General features: G+C 38.9%; 1 protein-coding gene across 7 annotated transcripts in view; it reads left to right on the forward strand.

The window, feature by feature from the left end:
* Positions 1 to 1,693: 1,693 nt before the first annotated feature.
* rapgef1b (Rap guanine nucleotide exchange factor (GEF) 1b) overlaps positions 1,694 to 25,457 on the forward strand; it is a 39,417-nt gene continuing 15,653 nt past the window's right edge. Inside the window, exons 1-14 of one of the 7 annotated variants that reach the window (XM_047805478.1) lie at positions 1,694 to 2,004; positions 14,805 to 14,950; positions 16,150 to 16,328; positions 17,017 to 17,173; positions 17,291 to 17,379; positions 17,595 to 17,735; positions 19,616 to 19,657; positions 20,034 to 20,154; positions 20,362 to 20,548; positions 20,644 to 21,045; positions 21,251 to 21,435; positions 22,839 to 22,997; positions 24,610 to 24,705; positions 24,930 to 25,021. In XM_047805478.1, coding sequence (XP_047661434.1) covers positions 1,977 to 2,004; positions 14,805 to 14,950; positions 16,150 to 16,328; positions 17,017 to 17,173; positions 17,291 to 17,379; positions 17,595 to 17,735; positions 19,616 to 19,657; positions 20,034 to 20,154; positions 20,362 to 20,548; positions 20,644 to 21,045; positions 21,251 to 21,435; positions 22,839 to 22,997; positions 24,610 to 24,705; positions 24,930 to 25,021 — 2,024 coding nt within the window. In that variant the 5' untranslated portion in view covers positions 1,694 to 1,976. Of the gene's footprint in view, positions 2,005 to 6,463; positions 6,784 to 14,804; positions 14,951 to 16,149; positions 16,329 to 17,016; positions 17,174 to 17,290; positions 17,380 to 17,594; positions 17,736 to 19,615; positions 19,658 to 20,033; positions 20,155 to 20,361; positions 20,549 to 20,643; positions 21,046 to 21,250; positions 21,436 to 22,838; positions 22,998 to 24,609; positions 24,706 to 24,929; positions 25,022 to 25,457 lie in introns of those variants that run through there. The other 6 variants (XM_047805475.1, XM_047805474.1, XM_047805477.1 and 3 more) reach the window with 6 other exon arrangements.

Genomic DNA, 25,457 nt, shown 5'->3' on the forward strand with positions numbered 1-25,457 from the left:
CCCCCCCATCCGAGGATTGTCCCCCCAAAAAAAAAATTTAAAAAAAAAAATATCGCACTCTCTAGTATGAAAAATATATGTATGTATACCTAAATAATTGTCTAAGTAGAAAAAACTCCGCAAAAAATGCATTTAGAAACAGTTGAGTCCCCCCTCCCCTTCCTCACAGTGGTTTTACCCACTGCCTGCTTTCCCAGTACATCTCATCTACTCTGCACACACGAGTCAGGTGTGTGGCTGCGGCTCAGTTAATGTTCAACTCCGTTACGTAGGGGATTTTATTCACCTTAAATAAAGCGATTCTCTTTAATGTAGTTGATGCAGATTCATTCATAATTTAGTTGCGGCAAAAATGCTGATTACTGATGTTTTTTCCATGAATCTGCTATATTAGCGATTAAAATATTACTTATCTAGTTAAAATTAGCTTGTTTACTTGCTTGTTGCATAGTGCACTGTAACTAACACGCCAAAGCCGTTTCCCATGCATTGTTTTATTTGGGACGACTTGGCATAATGTTAACTTAACATTAACGGCCACAATTAGCATATTGTTTAGCTGTGCGTTTACAAATGAGCACTGTGCTACGTCCGAACTGACCTCACTGTATTTTTTGTATAATCAATTTCTTTTTAAGTGTCTTAATTAATTTTAAATAAAATTTGAAACCTTTTTTAATTACTTGTTTTTATTGTTGTGATTTGTTTATGATAGTTTTACTTTCTTTATGTAAAGCACTTTGAATTACCATTGTGTTTGAAATGTGCTACAGTATAAATAAACTTGCCTTGCAGTGTCATAGACTAGATAAAATGACTACAATAATAATGATAAAAGCAAAGTTTTTCAATGTGGGGACATATTTTTATAAGTACAATTAACTATTATTTGTGTCCCCCCCCTTCAAAAATTGCTCATGAGAAATTTTATATTTATCTCTCCCCCCCCCCCCCCCCCCCCTAAATGAAATTTACGCCCATGCAAAAGCATGCTAGTATGTGGACTGGCTACCTTTAATTGCCCCTGATGTGTGAATAAGAGTGTTGATGTGTGTGTATGGCGTCTTCTTATGCATAATTATGGACTGGTGTCCCACTCAGGGTGTAGTTCAGGGATAGATCGAGATTCAACATGACCAGTCCCTGTCCAGCATAAAGTGCATTCTGAAGGTGAATGAATGACTAAATGAATAGATAAATTGTATTTGTAAAGTATACAATATGAGGAGCTGAATTTACCCTCTATAGGGGGTGCTGTTTGTCCGGTAAAAGCGTCCTGGCTGAAAATCACAGCCCCGGTTGCACCCTGTATCAGTGATAGGAATTACAATTGACTGATTCGGATCTTTCCAACTGACTCATTTAAGTGACTCGATTCAACTATAACCACTTGTTTCTCACAAGGTTCTCTTTTTCTCTTTCTTGATATTATAGAGCAAAAAATCGTCAACGATATGTTATTAACACTAATATATTAATAGTAAAAAGATTGTTAATCCTTTTTTTTTATCTTATCCACACTATAATAATAATACGTATTATTAATCTGTGACACAATACCAGTTGTAGAAGTTGTTCTTAAAAATATATATAACTTTATATAATGCATACCTGACGATGATAAATGAAATGAATGACCATAAACTCTGTTTCCAAATCATTTCACTTTATCGGAGTCAGTCAGAGGAATCGGTTCCTTTGTGAATTGTTCATCACTAGCCTGACGCTTATGTGTTGCACTGCACAGCACCTATAGATAGATAGATAGTGTGTGTATATGTGTGTGGGACCGCGAGCAGCATTTTGCTCGCCAACATGCGACAGACGGAGGATATATTCGTTTAAAGAAGGAAAAAAAATCAAATAAACTGAAATGAAATTTGGACAAATGGTGCGTTGAGGAACGTTGTTTGCTTTTTTTACCCTCCGTTTTCTCCGTGAAGCCTCCAGCCTCCAGCCTCCAGCGCCGGGCGACCATGTCGGGGAAAATAGAGAGCAAACATGGTGAGTAAAGCAAGAAAACACAGAAGAAGCGCAGACACATGCGACAAACGGACACATCTTACACACTAAAAGAGCTATTTTTGTCAAACAAATCTGTCCAATGTCAATTCGTTCTATACAAAACCGTTAGCCTGCGTTAGCTCCCGTTAGCTTCACGGCTAAAGTCCCGTTTTCTCATTGGACTCTCTTTCCGTTTTCGCACGTATAAACGGACTATTCCAGCTTTCTCTGTGGAAAAAACACATCGCCGATAATATGCCTGAATTGTTTTATTAGTTTTTATGGTATTTCACATGAAATTAGTTGAGATATAAATGTTTAAATGGACTGTTGTTAGCTATAACCGCAGTGACCGCTGCTGTTGTCAATCTCAGTCTAGACTGTTTAAAGCTTCAGCTCGAGACACATGTAACGGTATTCTGAGGTATTTTTAGCAGTTTTGTGCCATGATGTCATTTATTATTATCTTGTTATTGTTTATATATATAAATTTAATGTGAAAATGTGAGGAAACAATCTGTATTGGATTGTAATGTCATACATCAAGGGGTATGAATGTGAATTATGCACTGTGTACAGATTATTTATATTTTATAGATTTATACAGTGTTTATATATATATATATATCTGTTTATATATATAAAACTACACATTATGCTTGCTTATGTATGCATTTAACTTTTATATAACCAATAAACTAATAGCTTTATTGCATATTGTTTTAGTTTTGCATTAAATTGTTGTGCCCACATTGAACCTGAACAAGTTTTAATGACAAATGAATGAACTTTATTGTTGTTATTTATTCATGTATTATTTTATACTTGTAATTATTAATAGTAGTAATATTAATAATGCTCATTTTTTGTACTTTTCCTGAAATTTTCAACACCATCTGATTCATGTATTTATTTGTTTAGATAGTTTACTTATTTTCTTTCCTTTTTTTTATGCACTCTGTGTGACTGACCTCTTAAACGTCAACAGAGAGCAGTGACATTGTGCAAGAGGCAAGACATTGCTTCCTGTCTGTCTGCCTCCAGAAATATTTATTCTTGGCTGCGGTGGAAAAGTTGGCGTACAGATAAGCAGATGTGAAAATGGTTGACGAGCAGTTTTATTTCATTACACCACAATGCTGCTGAATTCTTGATCCTAATGCAACATTCACTCATACAGTGATTTTATGCATGCTGCTAATTGCTGTAATATGAAGTCAGTATAAGACGTTGCCATGGTGACGTTTGTGACAAAACTAGCATCGATATTCGTCCTGCAAAAATGCAATAATCTGGATGGAGATTTGGTGTTTATGTATACATCTATAAGTCTCATAAGTCATGTGAGATGAAAGAGAAGCAGTGTGAGCTCTTTGCCATGGATCTCACGCACTCTACTGTCTTCACTCTCGTCACCACCCCGAGTCTCTCCGTTTTTACATAAACTTTTGTCCAGTCGCTAAACACGCCAACATTTAGTCACTAACTGTTGCTCATGTCAAATGTCGTCACCTCTCATTGAAAATAAATGGAATCTGGTGACTTTGTCAGTGCAGTGTTACTGTATGTGTGACTGCTCCTTAAGTCATCAACAGACTGTGATCAATTTGCTTTAACAGCGACACAGGCAGTATTTCAGCCTACAGGATAGGTATATTAATGGCATCATTTTAATTCATTGTCATTTCTATCTCAATAAAGACTCACTGAGTCTACATACACTGATCAATAAAGTATGTGCTTGTTGATGTCATCGTTTGTTTTGAGTTTTGTGGAAGGAGTCTCCAGTGTCAGCTGTAACTTTAAGTCTTTAAGATGTTGAGAAAACAGAAAGAAAAAACAATGGGCTGTTTGACATTGGCAGTTGGACAAAACTATACATTGGATTAAATGGTACATTATTTCATTCTTTAATCTGCCTAAAAAGATTGCAGGTGTTTGCAAATTCCTGTGGTATAAAATAATTCAAAAACGATAGGACGTTAGTGATCATTTTTTCCCCATAAAACAACATCTTGTCCTGCTTTAGTCTTCTTCCTTAATTATGTCATAAGTATATGAGCCAGTCTTTCTGTGTGTCAGTAATTGCTGCTCTCTACATGATGCCTTCATGAGGTTCTTCTTCAGGATGACTAACTGAGACCTACCATATACATTTTTAGTATTATTTCTTATACACATAAATAATAAAAAAAATATGCATTACGCACATGCATGCACACAGGATTTTATGTGTACTCTTGAATACAGAGTCAGCAGCAGTGCACGACATGTGTTTATGCTTGCACAGGTGATAATGGTGTTAATTTGTATGTGTACGTGTGTCTTTCCTGTGTGTGTGTGTGTGTGTGTGTAAGAGAGAGAGATTGAGCGTGTGATTTTGAACCACTGATTAGGTGCTTTTGCTTTAGGTGTGGGCTGCAGTTAGAAAGTGTGTGTGTGTGTTTGGGGGGGTAGTGTGTGTCATTGCTGGTGGTTGCACAGGCATCATCAGCTGCCCAGTAGGCTTTGTGTTGCCATGGATACCATGTTGCTACATAATCATCGATCTGTCATTCAGGACAAAAACTGTCACTTGTCTTCTCTCTCTCTCTCTCCCTCTCCCCCCCTCTCTCCAACAAAACCCGGAAGCCAAACTTGACCTCACTTGACTTCCCTGGCATAGTGAGAAATGAACCAAGAGAGGAAAATGTGTGTGGTGGCCTTAAGCAGTTCTTAAAATGAGGAATTGCCACCGTTTGCATTTCTTTTTGTTTGTTAATGAATGGCGGATGCATAGATAAAATGTTATAGTTTCACATTCTCGTGTAGAGACAATGAAGTTTTAAAACCTTACAACTGCTACTACTGTTAGAGTTCAACATCATCTTAGGGGTCTAAGAAATGCTCCTTCTCTGAAACAGTACTTCTGTTTCTTGTCTTTAGAGAGTGTGTATGTGGCCATGCAGATGTATGTATAGTGGTGGTGGAGGAGGGGTGTGTGTGTGTGTGTGTGTGTGTGCGTGCGTGTGTGTGTGTGTTTGACAATGTAGTGCTATTAGTTTAAGTGTTTATGAGGCCATGTGCTTAAGTACTTGGGGAAATGTTTGTGTAAGAAACTGGTCTGGGGGGTCTTAATGAATTGTGTCTGTGTTTGTATTGGTGTGTATAGTTGTCTAGTTTAGTCAGTCAAGCCAGCCATGTTTCTTCCCTGTTTCTTTGTTCTTTTATTTTTTTTTATTTTGTGCTACAGCTTTACAAGTTATTTCATATCATTTATGTATGTTATTTATTGAGTATTGTTGCTTCTTTCATAACATCAGACTGAGGTGCCTGAAGCATGTATACAACCACATGCACCCACACACACACACACACACACACACACACACACACACACACACACAAAGACGCACACCTGAATTTGTGATGCTCCAGGGCTCCTGTTCACGTTTGTTAAAAAGCTTCATGCTGTGATTGGCAGGAAGGATGTTAGAAGGTTCAAATTGAGCTCTGCTGGCTTTTGCTATACTGTGATTGGCTGGAGGCATGTAGGCATGCTGTCTGATTGGTCAGATTTTAGCTTTACTTTCTTGGTAGCTTGAAACGCCTAGTTTCTTTCCCAGGACTCCAGGTTTAGATCCATAAACTGTAATTTGGAGCTTCAGAAACCAACACTGTACTTTTCCTCTCTAAATGTAAGGCATCTTCTTACTATACTAAGCTACAGTAATTAACTGTTTTGGGTGTGTATGTGAGAAAGAAGAAGGAATGTACGTTCATTTGCGGAGAGTGCAGACCTGATTTCCCATCTAGGAGGAGGAGGGATGAGAAATACAATACAGTACAGTAGCTGTAATGAACATATGGCTGGAGGAACATGTTGCTAGCCGACTAGGCGAAAAAGTCAGAAGCCATAAGTATGTTTGTGTTTGATTAAGCCTCAGCTTTTGCAACACTGTAAGTCTTAATGGATGCGTAGGAAGGATGTGTTTTTGTAATCTGTTTTGGAATGATTTTTTTTCCCGGAGCTCTACATTAGTGTGTCGCAAGGCCAATCAGACAAATCAGGATTCATTGGAAATGGGACTGTCCTAATGTCCTGGGAAGTTCTGATGGGATGGAAATCTGCTGTTGGATTGACACTTGGGGAACTTTGACAGTTTTTTCTTAGGTGTATTTTTAGAATTCATCTCAGTTCGATGCCTGAGTCATTTGAGGTCATGCGACTGACAGAGGGATGAGTAAGACCTTGTTCTATATGAAGACACTTTGCCTTTGCTGTTTCCTCATTTTCAGTCATCTAGGCTGGGTTGTGAATGGACATGGAACTGTTTCTTCAAGCTTTTTGAAAGATTTATTTATTTATTTAGAATTTTCATTTTTAGAACACTGGAAAGTTTTATTTATTTAATTATTTTATTTATAACTCTGAACAAACACTTTTTTTTTTTTTTTTTGATATTTCCCATGGATTAGCGTCACATATCTCAGTTCAGCCTGTTGAACCCTGACGCAAGCTTTTCTGGATTGCTGTTAAACAGCTCTGAGATATATACTGTACCTATATACCTCGAACTAAAAACAACATCATAAGCACTGGATTGTTTTTGAATCGCTTTAATATCGCTAGATCTGAGTGAGTGCCCTGGTTGGACTAAGCTCACGGGACACGCATCTTCTTGTTGGAAACAAAGTCGACTGAAAACAAGGCTAATATGGGAAATACAGGTGGGAGAAACCAAGCATGGTCGACAGAGGCTGACCTGATTTGGTTAGCAAAGCAGGAGAAAAATGCAGGTAAATCACAGCCTCAGAGTGAGTAGCTGGATGAGAACTCCTACTAATCAGTAATGCCTGACACTTGTCATCTTGCTCTTTTTAACTTAATATATTTAAGATAAGACCGGAGAATATTGGTTGTTGTTAAAGGAGTTATATTGAAATAATTTTTATTTTATAATGAATGATGTGTCAGGCTTTTTTAACCGTTTATAGTTTCCTTTAATGTCATGGAAAGTCCATAAGACATGTTAGTGCTCTTAGTTTCTCTTTTTGAACATTATTAAGACAAAATGAAAGTCATTTTAAAGAGGAATCTTTGAGGCTTTTCTACGGAAGAAAAGTAAGTTACATACAGACTGTTACAAAATGCTGACACTGGAGCCTCCTTCCATACATGTTAAACTGCTCCTTTCAGAAAGCTGCAGCACATTAAATATTACTCAGTTTTTTTTTTTTGATAATTAACAAGATGCTTATTATCATGTGTCTTTATTAAGGCTTACTTCATGTAGCGCAATACACACAATAACGTCGTTTGAATGACAGCCAGCACTGTAATCAAACCTAGTGTTATAGAAAAGAAACATTTTGACCAATCAGATTTGAGATGCTGTGGTGTACATTGTCCAAAATGATTGGCAATTATAATTCTTATTTAAATTTCATTTTTCAAACTGCTCAAAACTGGCTCATCTGTGTTCTAAGTATATTCTTGAATAATACGTTTGCATTTATTAAACGTACGAGTATTGCTTACGTACTAGTGGACTCTAATCTTTAGGTTTTAGTGTTTTTGGAAAACCGGACAGGACTGAAAGTCTACAAAATGTTAACGGGTTTATCCCCGTATTTGCAGTATATTTTAAGGGCTGTGTAGGGCCAGTGCTAAACGTGGGCTATATTCCTAGCATTTTTGAGACTGTGGCTTTACTCTAAGCGCTCATTTAACCCAGTCAAACTGAGGGCAGACAAACCACACCAAGCAACACAGGGGTAGGGGATATAAAACCCTGTAAAACACTGGAGACTCATGGACTTTAAGAAGGAATTATTAACTACTTTGTGGTGTGCTCATGTTTCTTATTTGTCTTGCGCATGTCTATAAATTTGGGTCGAAGTTTCTTTATGTGGCTATAATTTTGTCGCTGCGTCACTTATGTTGTGTGTCTCTTTATTACCTCTTTACGTGTCTGAGTCAGATGTGTGCGAACAAGGGAAATAACCCGTGTTATTGAAACTGGCATCCTAATCCCACTCTATCCCTCCCGTCATTTCATAACGGTGTGGCTGTGTGTGTTGCCGTGTTTACAATACCTCGCAAACCCACAGTGTGTGGAGAGCGAGAGAGAGAGACGGAATGTGGAACACAACATGAGGACAGGAGGTCCACCCTGTTCAGACACGCCTGGGAGTGTTTGATCTGTGTGTGTGTGTGTGTGTGTGTGTTTGCATGGGTTTTCAGCGGGGGATGGGCTCACACAGGAGTTTCTGCATAAGGGAGAGATAGATGCCTCATCCTCCTATCTAGGCTACGTCTTAAGGCCCTTGTATTAATGCATTTGTAGGTTTTTGCTTTTTTCAATTCGGAGAAGGGGTTTATGGGTAAGTTTATATTGGGATCACGATCAGCAGGTTGTGTGTACCTAGAATGCTGATCAGTGCTGATTGGTTGAACAGGAACAGATCGTTCAAAGTCAGAATGCACAGTCTGATGGCTCAGAATCCTGCGCTGTCTTGGTTTTAGGTTACGTCACCTCACTACGCACCGGTAGAATTATTTTAATACAAAGAGGATTATGCTTCCCATTATACTGATTGAAAATCAAACAACATTCACCTTGCCACATTACCTCACAGTCCCACATAACAAAAATGCAGTTTGTTGAATTATTTAAAAATGTTTGATTGTTTGTTGATTATTTAGAAACATTAAATGTTAACCATATAAACAAAATAACACCCCTACAGAACTCTGAACGTAGCATAATTAAAGAAAATATCACTAACTGCAATACAATTGTTCTGGTATTTATCAAATAATCTATCACAGCATGAAAATATTATCAAATCAATCATTTCAAGCCCTGATTTGCTCAATTCTGACCAGACAAATTCATTCAGTAATCGTTCAATAATAATCTGCTGCTGCTACTCCGATGCCAAATGTATTTTACTTGCTGTGCACGCATGAGGCCAATGATTATCTGTCTGTGGAGTCGAAGCAGAAGCTTTGGGTTTGTAATGCCTGGAATCAGTGATTCGACTATCTTAACTTTATTTTCCGTCACGTGTGAGCAGGTTGAGGAAACAGCGTATGAAACCCGATCACTCGAGATACTCGTAATGATTCTGCATGATGTAAGGTGTAAACAGCTTTGCATCTCAGCTGTCCAGTTTTGACCCGATTACCCAGAATACATGTTAATAAAGGGTGTGAATGTGGCCAGCTGTAAATGATGGCGAGCGGATGATTCTACACACTAGATAGTTTTTAAATTTATATTATAGCTCTATATATAACTTTATATTATAGATATTTATAGCTCATTTTGTCGCTGCCCAACATACAGTATACTCCATGATGGAGTATACTCCACTTATGGGAACTAAATTTCCTCGTAGCTCATTTGTTCATTATTGTACATCGTGTTTATTTGTACCCCACTGAATCCGCTTTCAAACTACTAACTTTGCTGAACTGAGTAACACAAGATATTGTTCAGGAAAGATGGATAATTATGAGATTCAGCTAGAAACGCAGATCCAGTTGTTCATGAGCTTGGACTAATTGGTTATCCTTGAAATGGGCTGAGACAGATCAACTGGAAAGAGGTCCTGTTCAATTCCCAAATGGAAAAGGAATTGTTAGGAAGATTCTCACATCATTTAAATCTCACAATAAACAGATTAAATGAATGTTAATTAGAGAGAGCATGTTGCTGCAATGCCACACCCACTTCAATAGCTGTGGCTACACTCAGCATGTGTGTGAGCATGTTGGTCAGCGGGTATACGACCAAGCAGCTCACAGGTTAGTATTCAGGATGGGTGGCACAGGAAATTGGGGCGGCAAAGGAAATTAAGGCATAAAGTCTCCGTCCAGACAGGAAGTAAATGGGTGGAGCTTCTAAACAGGAAGTGACAGCTTTGATGACCATAAGGTTTCAGTGACAGGTGTGTAAGTGACAACGAAGTAAAATGCTTTAAGTATGTTTTTGTCAGTGTTTTTCTCAGAGTTTAACATAAGATGCATTATTATTATATATTAATCATATTAACCAATTACAGAGAAGTTGATCTGATTTATCTGTGTGAAAGGGTCTCTCGGTTCTGTTTTGCTGCCGCAATAGCGTTATACATTCTGAAGTGATCATGATCTGCTATTCAAAAACAAAAGCTATAAAGCATCCTTTTCTGTACAGGTTTGAAGTAAGCCGTCATTTTATGAACCTGGTGTTTTATAGTCATGCAACAACGAGCACTTGCATGGCTTTATTTTTTTTTTACATTTTCAGAGAAATCATCAGTCAGAGCAAGTTTCAACAGAATTTGCCACTGCAGAACAAGCATTTGACAAATAGGAAAAAAGGATGAAGGATGTGAATTAATTGCTGGTATTTTTTTTTTAGTGAACTTTGTCCTGAGCTTCAATCTTTTAAGCCAGTAGAATCAAAGGTGGGGCTGTGGTCTCCGTTGAGGTAAAATATTGAAGGAGCTGTGTATTATTACTTAGATGTTCAAACCAGACCTGTGCCACAGTCCTGGAAAAAAAATTAGCGTTCTTGTCCACTGACATAAAATTCTTTTTTTTTCCACTCTCTGCACACACGCACACACACACACACGCACACACACACACACACACACACACACACACACACACACACACACACACACACACACACACACACACACACATACACACATTTTCTTTTTAGCAACTTCAGTGTAAAGTCTGAACAAGTTGCTGCAAAATTGTCTATATTTTGGATCTGCTGTTCACTGATTGAACAAGTTTACAAGTTAATCTGATTTCAGATTACTTGTCCATTTATATGCCCATGTGTTGCCACAGCTATTTTTTCCTCTCAGCATAAAAACTCATCACTGTATTGAAAAAGTGCTCTGACCCAAATTGTTCAGAAATGGACTGAAACAGATCAACTGGAAAGAGGTCCTGTTTTGTTTTTGTTTTTTATTTCATTTAAAAATGTGCTTCTCACAAATGTGGTCTCTGCATTAGCCTTGCCCATGCTTTTGGAAGATTAAACGCCCCAAAGCACCTAGGGTCAAATATTCCTGATGTTGTCGGGTGTTGGATGTAGTAGGATATTGGACATGCCACTGATGGACATGTCTGTAGCTACAGAATGTGTGTCGATTTATGGACTGAAACCTCACTCAGAGGGAATAGATTTTTTCCCAGCTTGCTAGTTAGTGGTGTGCACTGTGGAATTAAGCGTATCTTCTTCCTGAAGCCGGCAGTAACACACACATGCATACATGCATATATATATTTATATATATATATATATATATATATATATATATATATATATATATATATATTTATATTTCATGGCATGGATTGCACTGGTGTGCAGGTGCACTGTCCTGCTGGGAATCTCCGGTTCTATCACATCCCAAAAGTGTTCTACTGGATTCAGACATGGTGGCTGGGACAACGAAGAACACTGAACTCATTGCCGTGTTCCTGAAACCAGTCTGACTTTTGCATCATGAAATGCTGTTCGTGCTGAAAGTAGCCAGTAGATGATGGTAAATCTTGGATATGTAGATATGAACATGGTCAGCAATTCTCACATTGTTTGTGGCATTCAAGCAATGGAAGATTGTTATTAAATGACCCAAAATGTACCAAGAAAACATTCCTCACACCATTACACCACCTCCTCCAGTCTGGACTGTTGGCACAAGGCAGTTTGGATCCATGCATTTGTGCTGTTGGTGCCAAATTCTGACTCAACCATCCATGTGCCTCAGCAGAAATCCAGACTCCTCAGACTACGTTTTTGCAGTCTTCATCTGACCAGTTATGGTGAGTCCGTGCTCACTGCAGCCTTAGCTTTCTGTTCTCAGCTAAAGAAGTAAAACCCGACGTGGTTTTCTGCTGTTATTAGCCCATCTGCCTCAAGATTTGTTGTGCATTCTGAGATGCTTTTCTGCTCACCACAAGTGTACAGAGTGGTTAACCTGCAGCCTTTCTATCAGCTTGAACCTGTCTGGCCGTCCTCCACTGACCATTTCTAATCAACAAGGCAATTCAACAACAGCCAGAAATTGCAAGCTGAATCTAATCGCTTGTTATTTCATGTGATTAGGGTTAGGGTTAGTTTTTTAGGGTTAGTCTTTGTTCTCTTCTTTTTGTCTGAGCAACTTTAGCCTGTCTAAGCTAGAGAAATAGATTTGTACAGTCTGTGAATGAGTCCCTATTAATGGGTAGTCTGTGTTGATTTTCTAATTGCCTACAAATATTTTAAATGCAGGCTGAAGGTTTTACCTGGCAGACTTTCCAATTTAGGAATAAATTATTTAATCAATCAGACAAGAAACTAGCATTTACAACTTTTCAGGTTTAAGAGCAGTAGGAGAAGTTGAGGAAAGTTACTCTGAAACTTAGTTGTAGCTCTATTTACTGTGATAGAAGGTGATAACACAGAGCATTTGTGCAGATGATTCAAGATTATATATATCTTATTAGCTCATCTCCCGGTTTATAAAGTCTACTTTCTTGCAGTATTTTTTGACTAATAACCCATACCGATGTACTCCAATGTTAAATTGCAGATTGCAGAGCTCCAAGTCAAAATGCAGAATGTTGGGCATGTGTATCATTTAATCAAAGTAACTAACTCCACACACGTGTGTGTGTGTGTGTGTGTTTTCTCAGGTATGGGCGTAGTTCCAACTCATTTATTTACAATATGATTTCCGCTTTTGCCCATAAGGCATTGTTCTGGGCACTCTCAGGACGGAAGGGCAGAGCCCCTCACATTAACAATGGATTTCACACTAAAATGCGCACTCACTCACACACACACACACACTCACACACACACACACACACACACACACACACACACACACACACACACACACACACACTTAACACAGTTGCAGTTTCCTGCAAAGTCATTACATAGCCCTGAATTTCATTTTTTAGACCCCCCCCACCCCCCCCTTGCCAATTGTGTCAGATCCCATTTCTGGTCACTAGTGGTTTAACAGCTGTAACTGACAGTAAATTCAGTATTGTTCAGTCGTACACACACACACACACACACACACACGTACGTTAGGACGATAAAACTGTAAGACAAAAATTGTTCATTGAGTCTCTTTATGAACTTAGCTGATACACACTGGTCACAAGGCAGAAATGTGTCATGTCTTAGGTCATATTCTATCGATAGTCCAACATGTTAACGTGTATGAAATGACAGCTTACGTCACTTACTAAAGGTTTAGCGGTTTATGAAGGACCACTCAGACCTTCCACTCAGCTATGAAATATCCTGTACACTAAAATCAGTCCTGGTATTTACTGACACATACAGAAGTGTCGTTATATTCTGTATTTAACATCAGTTAAGTATATTTTTTCGGAAGTCTGTGGGTTTTTTAAATAGACTGATGACAAAGCCTCTGATGCTGTTACTGTTTATCAGTCACTGTAAATACGCCACTTTGCGATCAGACCGTGGAAGCAGCAACTGCGTGGATTTTAGACAAACAATTTTAATCCTTTCTTACCTCATAATAAATATATCTTGAGCTACATCATGTGTCATGACGTGGGTTATGATATCCCTTATATGTTATGACGAGCACCACTGAAGCTGTCGGACATATGGCATATAAGAGATAACGTGCAGTGAAGTGTCCCAAAAAAAAAAGGCAAATAGAAAATAACAGACGATGCAGGGACAGAGATGTGTGTCTTTGTTTTCTGATATTCAGCCACCTCAGTGAGCTTTATAAGCATATGGCTTTTACAGTCATAGAAACATGGTTATGTCTCAGCTTTATCTCTATCTTTTCTCATCACATTTTGTTTCACCATAATATAGCTATACAATAGACAGGCATACTCACTTACTCACATACACACACTCTCTCTCTCTCTCTCTCTCTGTATCAAGATTGTGCTCCATAAAATTCCAATTATGATAAAAGTCTGAGTTTGTTTGTGTTAATCTCTTTTGGGAGCGTCCTTGTCTATGTCGTGATGCTTATCATTGCTGTATGTGTGAGTGTGTGAGTATGTGTGTGTACGTGTGGGAGCGAGAGAGAATCATCGGGTCTGTGTCAGCTTCCCTTTAATCCACAGAAGGAAGTGGTGCCCATTTCTCTGTGGTGGTATGACTTCTCTGTGGCTGGGCATTTGTCACTATGTTTGTGTCTGTGTGTGTGTGTCAGTGTGAGAGAGAAAATGTCAGCAGAGGGGATAGTGAGTGTCTGACTGATTGCCACATTTCCTTTTCATGAATGGTGGTCTAATTCAGCATAGCATGAACTTCCTTTTAGAAATGCTATTTTGTTTTGCGTTTCCAGGGAGTTTTGCAAAAGTGGTCAAAACGTCCTAAGTGTTTGTGTGTTGTTATGACTGTGTAATTATCACACAAGATGTGCTTAGTATTGAAACTTGAATGATTACAATTATTAAGCTAGTTTAGAAAATATATTTTTTTACATTTTCTTTTCAAATGAAACATGAAATGAAAATGAACAGAAAACTGTTTTTCACCTTGTATATCATAAGAAGCTTTGAAACTGTGTTCATCTTTTACATGTGCAAAATAATAATAACCTGCGAATAAACACTATCATTAACCAACTAGCCAACTTCAGTTGAAGTTCAGTGGTGCATTAAAACCCCATCTGTTCTCTTAAACAACTCCAGGTGCTACAAGATAGATTTAATTTAGGATCACACAAACTGTCTTCGTTTGTTCTTCTTCGTTCTTGTCTGTCCCTCATTTTTCTCTCTCTCTGTTGCTTTGTCATGTTTTTAGACTCTCAGAGGTCTCATATCTCTACATTCACCATGAAGCTGATGGATAAGTTCCACTCACCCAAAATCAAGCGAACTCCATCCAAGAAGGGCAAACAGAGTGCTCCCGAACCAGACATCAAGAGCACAGAGAAACCTGTAAACAAGGTCATAAACTTTACACAAACTCTGCACAGACAGTACAAATTCAAACTGAATTCTGTATAAGCTCACTACTAACTGAAATGTGCTCAAACTTTTGCACAAACTCTGCACAGAATCTACCCAAAGTCTGCACTAAATTCTGCATAAAATCTAAACCAGGTCTTCATACTCTAGATAAATTCTGACAGGTTCTGCATAAACTCTACACAAACTCTTTACAAACCTGCACAAAGTCTGCTTAAACTCTGCAAACTACACAAGTAAAACATTATACATGGCCTACACAAACTGCACAGACTATAAACAAGCTACAAAAAAATCATTCCGACTGGCTAGCTGTGAAAATAGAATAAATAGGTCAAATTCTGCTCAGTATAGATCCGAGTACTTTAAACGTGTCAGTATAGTCACATGTTTTAAAACTTCTACAAGCCTATCGTAAATACCGTGATCGAATTATATATTTATTTAGGAGATTATTATGTAACAAATAAAAGTTCATTAAGCCTATTTCTGTGTATTGATTCATTTGAAGCTTAAATTGCTTTATTCTGTTGACAAATAATTCCGGAAAGAAATGTTTAAAATAAGCGAAAGTGTTTGCAAATACAATATGAGAATGTCTAGAAAAAAGTTAGACAAGACATTTATTTTTTTTTCAAAAAAAAAAAAAGACTTTATACAGTTCAGTTGTTGGATGGCATTTCTACCCTTAAGCAAAGCAAAATTATTGTAGGCCTCAGGGATCTGTATTTCAGTTAGGTTCTGTATCATGACGACACCCAGTGTTCACTCCAGGTACTACATTTTATTATTATTATTATTATTATTATTATTATTATTATTATTATTATTATTATAAAAGCACTTTTGAATGTAGCATGTCAGACTTTTGTCATATGATACTGACGTATTTTAGCATTATATCTTAGATGAAAAAGAGTTTTAGTCAACAACAATAATGACATTTTATATTAGAAACTTCAAACCGGAGGAACAGCACTGAATAATTTTAAACATTTGATAAAACAGTGTAGTTGCTTAGAGTAAAGCAAGCTGTTTCAATTTTTATGCAGTCATACAGCTGCAGCACAGCTGGACTTCTTATACTGTGATGTTGACACTGCTTCCTGCCCTTCCAACCCTGTCTAACATTTATTTGTTTGTTTTATTTGGGTGGTGTTGTTTGTTTTCTTTTGCAGAAGGTGAGTCGACTGGAGGAGCAGGAGAAGGAGGTGGTGAGTGCACTGAGATACTTTAAGACCATAGTCGACAAGATGTCTGTGGACACCAAAGTGCTCCAGATGCTGCCTGGGTCTGCTAGCAAAGTCCTAGAGGCCATTCTTCCCCTCATGCAAGTGGAGGCAAGGATCCAACACAGGTGAGTGTGTGTGTGTGTGTGTGTGTGTGTGTGTGTGTGTGTGTGTGTGTGTGTGTGTGTGTGTGTGTGTGTGTTTGTGTGTGTGTATAAATGAGGGTTGTGTGTGTATTTTTAGGTGTGTATTGCTTTTTCTATGAATGATGCACTGTTCAAACTCAATTTCCAAAGGAATTAGGGAAAGGGTAAAACATGCACATGCAGACACACACACACACACACACACACACACACACACACACACACACACACACACTTTTAAAACATTTCCATTCACTTCGGCTTACACCAGTCAGGCCAATCTCCCTTTACCTTTCTCCTAAACAAGGCATTTCTGCCCACAGAACTGTCGCTCATTGATGTTCCATATCCTCCTATGTAAAACTCTTTAGACAGCTATGTTTGAGAATCCCAGGAGATAAGCAGTTTATGACAGACTCACAATAGTGTGCCTGGCACTAACTAAAACTTAGAACACAATTTTCTCTTATAGGTTTGTTTGACGTGAAATTTAACTCAAGCCTAGACAAGTTTCTGAATGATTTCATGCACAGAGCCACTGCCACATGATTGGCTGTTTGGATAATTGCATAAGTAACCATGTACACAGGTGTTCCTAATAAAGTGTCCAATAAGTGTATAGCCAGTTTTTAATGTTCATTGTGGTGTATGGCTTATTTCATTTTCACAGCTCTGCCATATCATCCTGTCATAATCGAGTTTATCAGAGTTTGGCAAATCTCATTCGCTGGGCCGACCAAGTGATGCTGGAGGGCATCGACCTAGATGACAAAGAAACCGTGGCGACTGTTACAGCAGTGATAAAGGCCGTGCTGGATGGAGTAAAGGTATGACATTTTGTTTCTGTCTGCTTTTACCAGTGTTATAAATGGAAGGACTTGTGCAATATGGTACAAAAGCAAAATATAAACCTGTGTGTTTGTGTTTTTCTGTGCGTGTTGCAGGAGTTGGTGAAACTCACCATCGAAAAACAGGAGCAGCCATCCCCGACATCCCCTTGTAAGCCAGCGCCCTTAGTGGCCAAAGCGGAGAGGTACGATTTAAAAGTGCAGTCCACATTGCTTTATTAACTGCTCAAATTTTCAGGAAATTCATATGTATGGAGTTACTAAGTTGTTGTCTGGTCTTATTGACGCAATGTTATAACTGTCTGTCTCTCACAATCTGTCTGTACGTTCTTTCTCTTGTCATGCTCAATTTATTCTGTCTTTCCATCTGCTTCTATTTGTCTGCCTCTCACTTGTACAGCATGTGTGAAATGCCTCTAACTGAGCGAGAAAAGGAGATCCTCAGCAAAACCATGCCCGCGGATAACTTGACCAACATCTCGGAAGAAGAAGTAGCGCCACCCAAACCTCCTCTACCAGGGTTAAAGTTAGCAGAGCACAGGTAAGAGCGTGTGGGCGTGTTTGTGTCTATGTGTGTGTCTACAATTCTATTTTCAATCTGAACAAAAAAAAATAAATCAAGGTAACAGAATAAAACTTGTGTACATATCAGTTCACAGACAAAAAGTGTAAAAATGGGTATAATCAAGTTTTTACATTTAAAAAGTACTGATCTGATTTCTTTCTATTTTACGTGCAGCCTCCAGATTGAGGTAATTTTATTAGTTTGTAATCCTTAGTACACAAGTTATAGTACACAGAATAAAGTGTATACTCATGTGAGTGCTGTAATGTATTCTGAGCCGCGAGTGCCATAATGTCCATTCGTCTGTGGCACCTGTGGAAAAGAAATATAGTGTTTTTGCTGTGAGTACAAGATATTTTCTCTAAGCAACATATGTGTAAAGCCTCAATATTGTTACATTTAATGTTCAAAGCATGTAACATTTAATCCAAACCAAATGTATATGTAAACAAGGAATGGCATTTACTGTCAGCGTTACCATAACAACAAAAAGCCCATGAGTCCCGAGCGAGTCAGGGTGTAACAGCTTTAGTTCAGTACGTTAGCAGAGCGTTCAATCGCCTGACGTGTTTTAACAAGTCATAAATTGTGTCATTCACAGTAAAGCTCACTCCATTCCAATGTCCTTATTGAAGATAAAGTTAGATGTATCACGCTCTGCATCACTGGGTTAAATAAGATCATTTACAGGATGGAAATTAGTTTCACTTCCAACTTTTCACATATATTGTACATTATATGTAACATTTAGAAGTACAAAATCTTTATATTGCAAAACAGTAGTTGCATATATACAAAAAAGTAGACATTTGTTGTTTGAATAAGTATTTTCCTCCATGTGTCAATACTTAAAACTTTTGGCTGCAGTTATTTCTCGTCTTCTGGGATAAAGCTTTGCACATCTGCATCCTGAAGATTTTTCCCCATTCTTTCTGACTTTGCTCATGCTTTTTCATAGTTGTTGGAGACTGCTGTTGGAAAGCACTTATGACGCTGATTCTAAATCAGATCGAGGTATCGGCTTTATCTGGGCTTTTCTTGAACCTCTGCAGTGTAGCTTCGGCAGTATGCTTACGAGGGATGTTGTCTTGGTGGGGTATAAACCACCACCTCCAATCTCTTTCAGATTGAAACAGGATTTCTTCTAGGATTTGGCTCCATCTACTCTGCCCCTTAGCTTTGGCCAGTTTTCATTCCCAGCTAATGAAAAGATTTCCCACCACATAAAACCACCACCATGTTTCACAGTGAGGATTATGATTTCACAACAATGGGACTGTACTTGTAGAATCACAAATAGTTTTCAGATATTGACTTCTCCACACTTTAGCATTATGAAGATTATTGAATATAAATCCCAATTCAGGCCATTTCAGTTTCAGGTTGTGACACCCCAATCTCTCTTAATGTATGTGATTTTTTTAAACTGCACCGCAAGAGGGCAAGCAGATTCACAGTACAGAAACACACACGAGAAAGAGGAACGTCTGTAACGAGTAGACATCTGCACATCACTTTTAAGTTTGTCCGATGTAACTTTGTGTGTGTGTGTGTTAGTGTGTGTGTTAGTGTGTGTGTGTGTGTGTGTGTGTGTGTGTGTGTGTGTGTGTGTGTGTGTGCGTGCAAGCCTGTGTGTTTATCTAAGTGTACGTGATGATCTGTACATATGTCCTTTCCTTCTTTCTCACTGTCTTCTTTATTTTGTCTGTCTTTTCTCTTGTCATCATGAGTTATCTCTGTTGTCTTTCTGTTCTCTTCTTACAACGCTTTTTCTTTCTCTATGTGCTATGGACTCCTTTCATCATCCTGCTCATCTTTCTGCGTCCCTCTGTCCTCGTTTGGTCACCCTTTGCCAGGAGCAGGATGCAGTCGTGCTTCAGTCCTGTGGTGACAGAAATGTATGTCAGCCAGTGGTGTGCTGAAGGTGCATTATGAGATCACACGGCCTTGGCCTCCTGAATGGATGGAAGCCATAATGTGCATGTGATTGTGGCACTGTGGCAAATTGCATATTGTATTGTCAACTAACATAACTTGTTTTTAGTGAATTTGCATGATCAACCTCTTGTGCCTTCTTGGTGGTCTGTGTTCTTGGTTTCCCTATTTGTTTGATTAAGCCACTAAGACATGTTAGCTTGACTGAAGTATCTTGGAAGTCACCTTACTGGCGTGTGTGTGAGTTCAGTCATCGGCCCTTGTGTGTGAGATTAGCAAGTCACTTGACCTTATTACTTGTTAGATTTACTAACACACTGATGAACGTTTGTTCCCCAGCCCACCCGCTTTGCCTCCAAAGAAGCGCCAGTCCACCTCCTCACCCACACGCATAGCTGTGGTAGCACCCATGAGTAGAACAAACTGTGGCCTCAACCTGCAGCATGGAGCTCTCAAACAGGTACAAACTCGAACCGTTACCTTGATTGTATTATCTTCAACCTCTCAAACCCGTAAAACTTGTTACCTTGTGGAGTGACCATTTTCTTTCAAAATAATATACCTTTTTAACCTTGAATTCCTGACCTTTACTTCTTGTTGATGCATTTTACTAGATTATCGCTAAATAGACTGTTGTTGTTGTTGTTTGTCATTGCCATGGAAACAGCAGCAGGAGTATGAGGTTGAACTACTACAGAGGCGTTTCTCTGGTGGCAGCCAATCATACGGTGGGGATTCACCTCGCCTCTCGCCATGCAGCATTATGGGGAAACTGAGCAAATCAGATGAGCAGCTTTCCTCACTGGAGAGGGACAGCGGCCAATGCTCACGCAACACTAGCTGTGAGACACTTGGTATGTGTACCACACCACTTAACCATTTGGAAGACCTAGCAACAGTTAACTCTCTCCGTTTCTCTCTGTCTTTCCCTTTGCTTGTCTCTCTTTAGATAACACAGACGGATACGACCCTGACTACGACTTCCTCCATCAGGACCTCTCAGTGTCCGAGCCATTGCCATTTCCCACGGTTCCTAGCAGCTGCCTAAGCCCCCTTCCAGAATGCCTCAGTGAGACTCTTGTGACGTCTCCTGGCTCAGCACAACCCCGCTTCAGTGCCCCTGTAGTCCCACTCAGCACGGTGGGAGCATCCAACGGAGAACGACCCCCTGCACTTCCACAGAAAAAGAGGCGCTCTGTTCCCATCCTATCAACCTGCCAGCTGTATGAATACCGCCCCTCTGATGAAGACACACCCACTTCACTGACCACACCCACTTTGATTAACGGGAATGAACTGTCTTTCCAAAGCGACAGCCCTCCACCTCTGCCAGAAAAGAAGTGCAGAACGAGTAAGAGTTGGTACATTCAGTGTGTGTGTATGTTTTAACAAAAAAACAATAACCCTACTGCACATGTGGGCTATGAACCATGTGTGTGTGGCCCTACTTTAATGTGTTTTGTGGTTTTCAATTAAAGTTGCGGTCTTGTGCAGTCTTGCTCTACATATTACATTCAGTTTTTGATGTTTGCGTGTGCGTGTGTGTGTGTGTGTAGTCCTCCAGTACATGCAGTTTGTGGAGGATTACTCAGAGCCACAGCCATCAGTCTTCTATCAGACTCCTCAGAGCGAGAGAATCTATGAACAGCGGCGGAACAAACGATTCGAAGAAGTTTATGGGTCCAGCGACAGCTATGAGACTCCGCCCCCTCCAGCTCTGCCACCCAAACAGCGACAGCTGGTGCGTATACATATAGTCATATAATGTAAGAACAATAAGTGCAAGCATGGGAAGCATTAAAGGTGCTGAGAGTGATGGAAGCACTCTGTTATACACAAACATGCATCGGATTTCACACATTCCGTCACTCGTACAGATGGTGCTCAGTGACAAATGGACAAGCTTTAGAGAAGATCACATGGTTAGTTTCGCCTGCTCAAAGGGCAGATATCAGGCCCCTGTATGAAGGAATAAAGCAGAGGTGCCATATGTAAGTAGTACGTAGTGTAATATAAGTAATAACATTTACAATTTACTGCCTTCTGTTCATATAAATAAGCAATACAGATAAATGTGAATAAAATTCAGGAGCTTAGAAGCCAATGTTTAATCTTCTTTATCAAGTCAATATTTTATTACATCATGTATTTGGCCAGACAATTTTTTTTATTTCTTTTGATATTTTTCTTGGCATAAATCGAAGTGTAAAGACCAATTTTTATAATTTACTAAATCTTAGTATCAGTGTACAAAGATCAACAAAAACAAGTTATTTAATAGATATATTAAGCTTGTACTTGGATATCTATCAGTGTCTACAGTTGTAAAAGTTTTTTTATTATGTGCATTGTAATATGGATGTGGACCAGTTTATAATTCCATTTCTGCAGATTGCACTAACAGCTTTAGCATTGATGCTATTAGCACAGAGCTGTCTTATCCACTGACATCCACTCGGGTCTTTTTGGTAAAGCAGTGTTTTTGCTGCCTGTGACGATGTACTTGTTTAGTAATGTTGGTACCTTGGAATAAAGTTCTTTGTTCTGTTTGCTGCAGGATTCTTATTCCTTTAACCTGGATTAGTTAAACTGCAAAAACCATCAGTTACCTGTAAGCAGACCAAAGACCACAAATCATTCATCACTGATTAATGTTTAAAAAAGAGCAGAGAATATAATCTTGGGATGATTTAGAAAATCGAACAAATGTTACAGGCAGTTTTAGAGAAAGCAGATTTGTCTTGGCTTTAAGTAAAAAAAAATATGTTTTTGAAGGAAGAGATTATTATGTAAAAGGGTTTTGTAACTTTCCAATGTAAAATAATTAGTTTTTGCATCCAGTCCATCTTTAACTGGTGTTGGCTTAAAGCAGCTTTGGCTAACTTGCTACACAGCTAACTCATGACCAGATGACAAACACTGCTCCTTAGTAATCTATCTCATTCTTTCTCTCACCCTAGTAAGCACTTATTTACTCTGGGTTCCTCCTTTCTTCCTCTGACTCTTCTTTCTTTTGCGCTTACATTCCATTTATTTCTGTTCTTTTAATGGCTTCTCTTTTCTCCTGTTTAGTGATAATAGCTCATTTACTTCTCTTGCTGTTTCTTTCTTTTCTTCCCTTCCATCTGTTTCTCTTTTGTCTAGGCGTCTTACTCTTCCTCTCCTTCTTCATCTTCCTCCTCTTCTCTTTCGCTCCTCCCTCCCTCCGTTGGTGTTCCGGAGGAGGCGGAGTCTGCTATTGGCCTCAGCCTTTCTGTGTCTAACTCCTTCCTTAGTGGCCATGCCTCTTTAACCACACCCACGGTGAGTGACGTCCACGGATGTTTATTTGTGATGTACAGCATCATAAATGGGAGTCAGAAAGGTGTTCGTTTTCTACTGTATGTAGACCTGTTGCATGGATGTGAGGTGGTGTTGTCTTTTGTTGAACCTTGTGGCTTTGGGTGTGTGTTGGTATTTTTGATGATTTGTATTTCAAGTCACTTCTCATTTCAGTGGTTCCTTTCTTCGTTTCATAAAAGTTTTGGTTCTCCAAAGAAATTCTATTTTTATTATTTTTTTTCAAATGCATATATAGTTTTACACGAGTGTATATTTTTATACCCCAGTGCATTGATGGAACCACATTAGAGTCCACATGATGGGTTTTATGTGCTGGGTTGGGGGCAGTTTGGAAGAGTCTGTTCTTAAGTCTGAAATGATTTGGCCAGGAACAACACAGTAGGGAATTTGTTCCTTTTCCATCGAAGTGTGGAAACAGTTTGCATTTTAAATCGAGTAAAATTACTGTAGGGTGCACTATGTTTTTGAATGAATCATTTAAAAAAGGGCAGACATTGCTGATTTATCCTGGCCTTAACCAAAAAAGTCACCCCCACACATTACATCAGGTATTTTTTTAGGAAGAGGATCTTTTTTTTTTTCAGCATTTATTTTCAAGTTGCGATTTTTTTTATTTTGTATTTTTACCTCAGCTCAGTATAAAACTATAGTGTTGGTTTTTTTTTTTTTAAATGCTGTCAGGTTTTTGCATTTGCATAGAAGTACAGTGGATGAAAATCCCCCTTTCATTACAGCAAACTGAGAAATTGGAGCTTGAGTTGTAGAGGCTCGGATATGCAGGATTTTCACCATCAGAACAAAGAGACCTACTGCTGAAATTACATACCACTGACAAGCTTTTACTGAGCCTTTTTTTTCCTTCTGAGAGACTTTTTGCATTTAACATGACATCATTTAATGAGAAAGCTGAGTGTAATATGATGAAGTGTGTTGATCTAGTTAAAGAGGGACTGGAAATGTAGATGTGTTTATAGGAGAGAAAGACAGAATTAGGCAGTGAGAACTAGCGTGCTTAAGCACTAGACCATATGTTGTGCGCTTGTGAACATGTGAAGGAAGATCACAGATCAGGTCAGAGATTGACCTGTGTGTGAGTGTGTGAGAAACATAACCTTCTGTCCTCACTCACTTTCCCCCCATTTAATCCCCCGGGTGTGTGTGGAATGTTCCGGAATTCCTCTGACCGAATAAAACAGAGGGATTTTTGGTTCCTGAACTCCAAGGAAAACGTGTGCGTGTGTATGTGCCTGTGTATGTGCGTGTGTGTGTATGGGTATGTGTTTGAAAGCAGGCACAGTAGGAGTGTTCCTGCTGGTGCATTTGACGAGTTTCTGCAGGTTGCTTCTGTCTTTATCCACTGTAATCACACACACACACACACACACACACACACACACACACACACACACACACAAAGTTTATTAGACTGTCCTGTTTGCTCCACCTGCTGGTCAGTTGTGGGTATTGATTCTCTAATTTTCATCACAGATGCATTGTGCATTTTGTGTGCATGTACTCGTCTGGATGTGTGTTTAATATTAAACCTTATTTTTTTTTTAACTTCTTTTAACAGAGTGAAAGTGCAAACGATGAAGGCGTAGAAGGAGAAGGAGAGTATGTGAACCTGTACTCTACCTCACAGGCTAACGGAGACAGCACACACCACTCAGTGAGTAATTGTGTGTATGAGTGTGTGTACAGGTGTGTGACTACTTGTGAACAAAATTGGCCTGGGTGGGAGGGATGGCATTACTGTCACTCCTGTCAATCAGACCCTAACAATCTGTGAGCTCAAGTATGCATTAAACAGCAGATAAGACTTTCCATAGTGTGTTCACTTGCCTGTCTTTGTATATATATTTTTTCTTTTTTCCTTTCCTTTCTCTACTACAGGACCCGCTCACACACTGTGATGTAATTCATGACTCTACTGCTCACATACCATCACCCAAGGAAGGAAGCAAAGAAGCCTTGGCCAAAGAAAGGTATATGTTCTGTTATATGCACCAAAGAAGTTAATAGGAAGTAACTACAGGGAAAAGCTGAAGCTGTGAGAGTAGAGGACTGGGTGAAATTCAGACACCCCACATAATCGGATTGGTCAGAGGAATTTACTACAGCGTTTCATTTAGACTTGGCACTATAACACATTAATGCTTATTTGCATAGAACTGAAGAATAATGCTTGCTTCTTTGCTCTTGTCACTTTCTACTGTTATAGAACTCACAGATCCAGTTACAGCTGCAAAATGTTGACTCATATACATCTATTCTGTTCAATTTATGCAAATTAATTCCCTTCCACACTGGTATTTTTTCCAAAAAAAAAAACAGGTCAGAAGAGGCATTTTAAACTATTACTTCCTACAGTCTGTCTCTTTAGGATGTCTTGTCTCATCAGTCTAATGCCAATATATCCCA

This window comes from Tachysurus fulvidraco, chromosome 21 (genome assembly GCF_022655615.1).
Source record: "Tachysurus fulvidraco isolate hzauxx_2018 chromosome 21, HZAU_PFXX_2.0, whole genome shotgun sequence".
NCBI classification, from domain to species: Eukaryota; Metazoa; Chordata; class Actinopteri; order Siluriformes; family Bagridae; genus Tachysurus; species Tachysurus fulvidraco.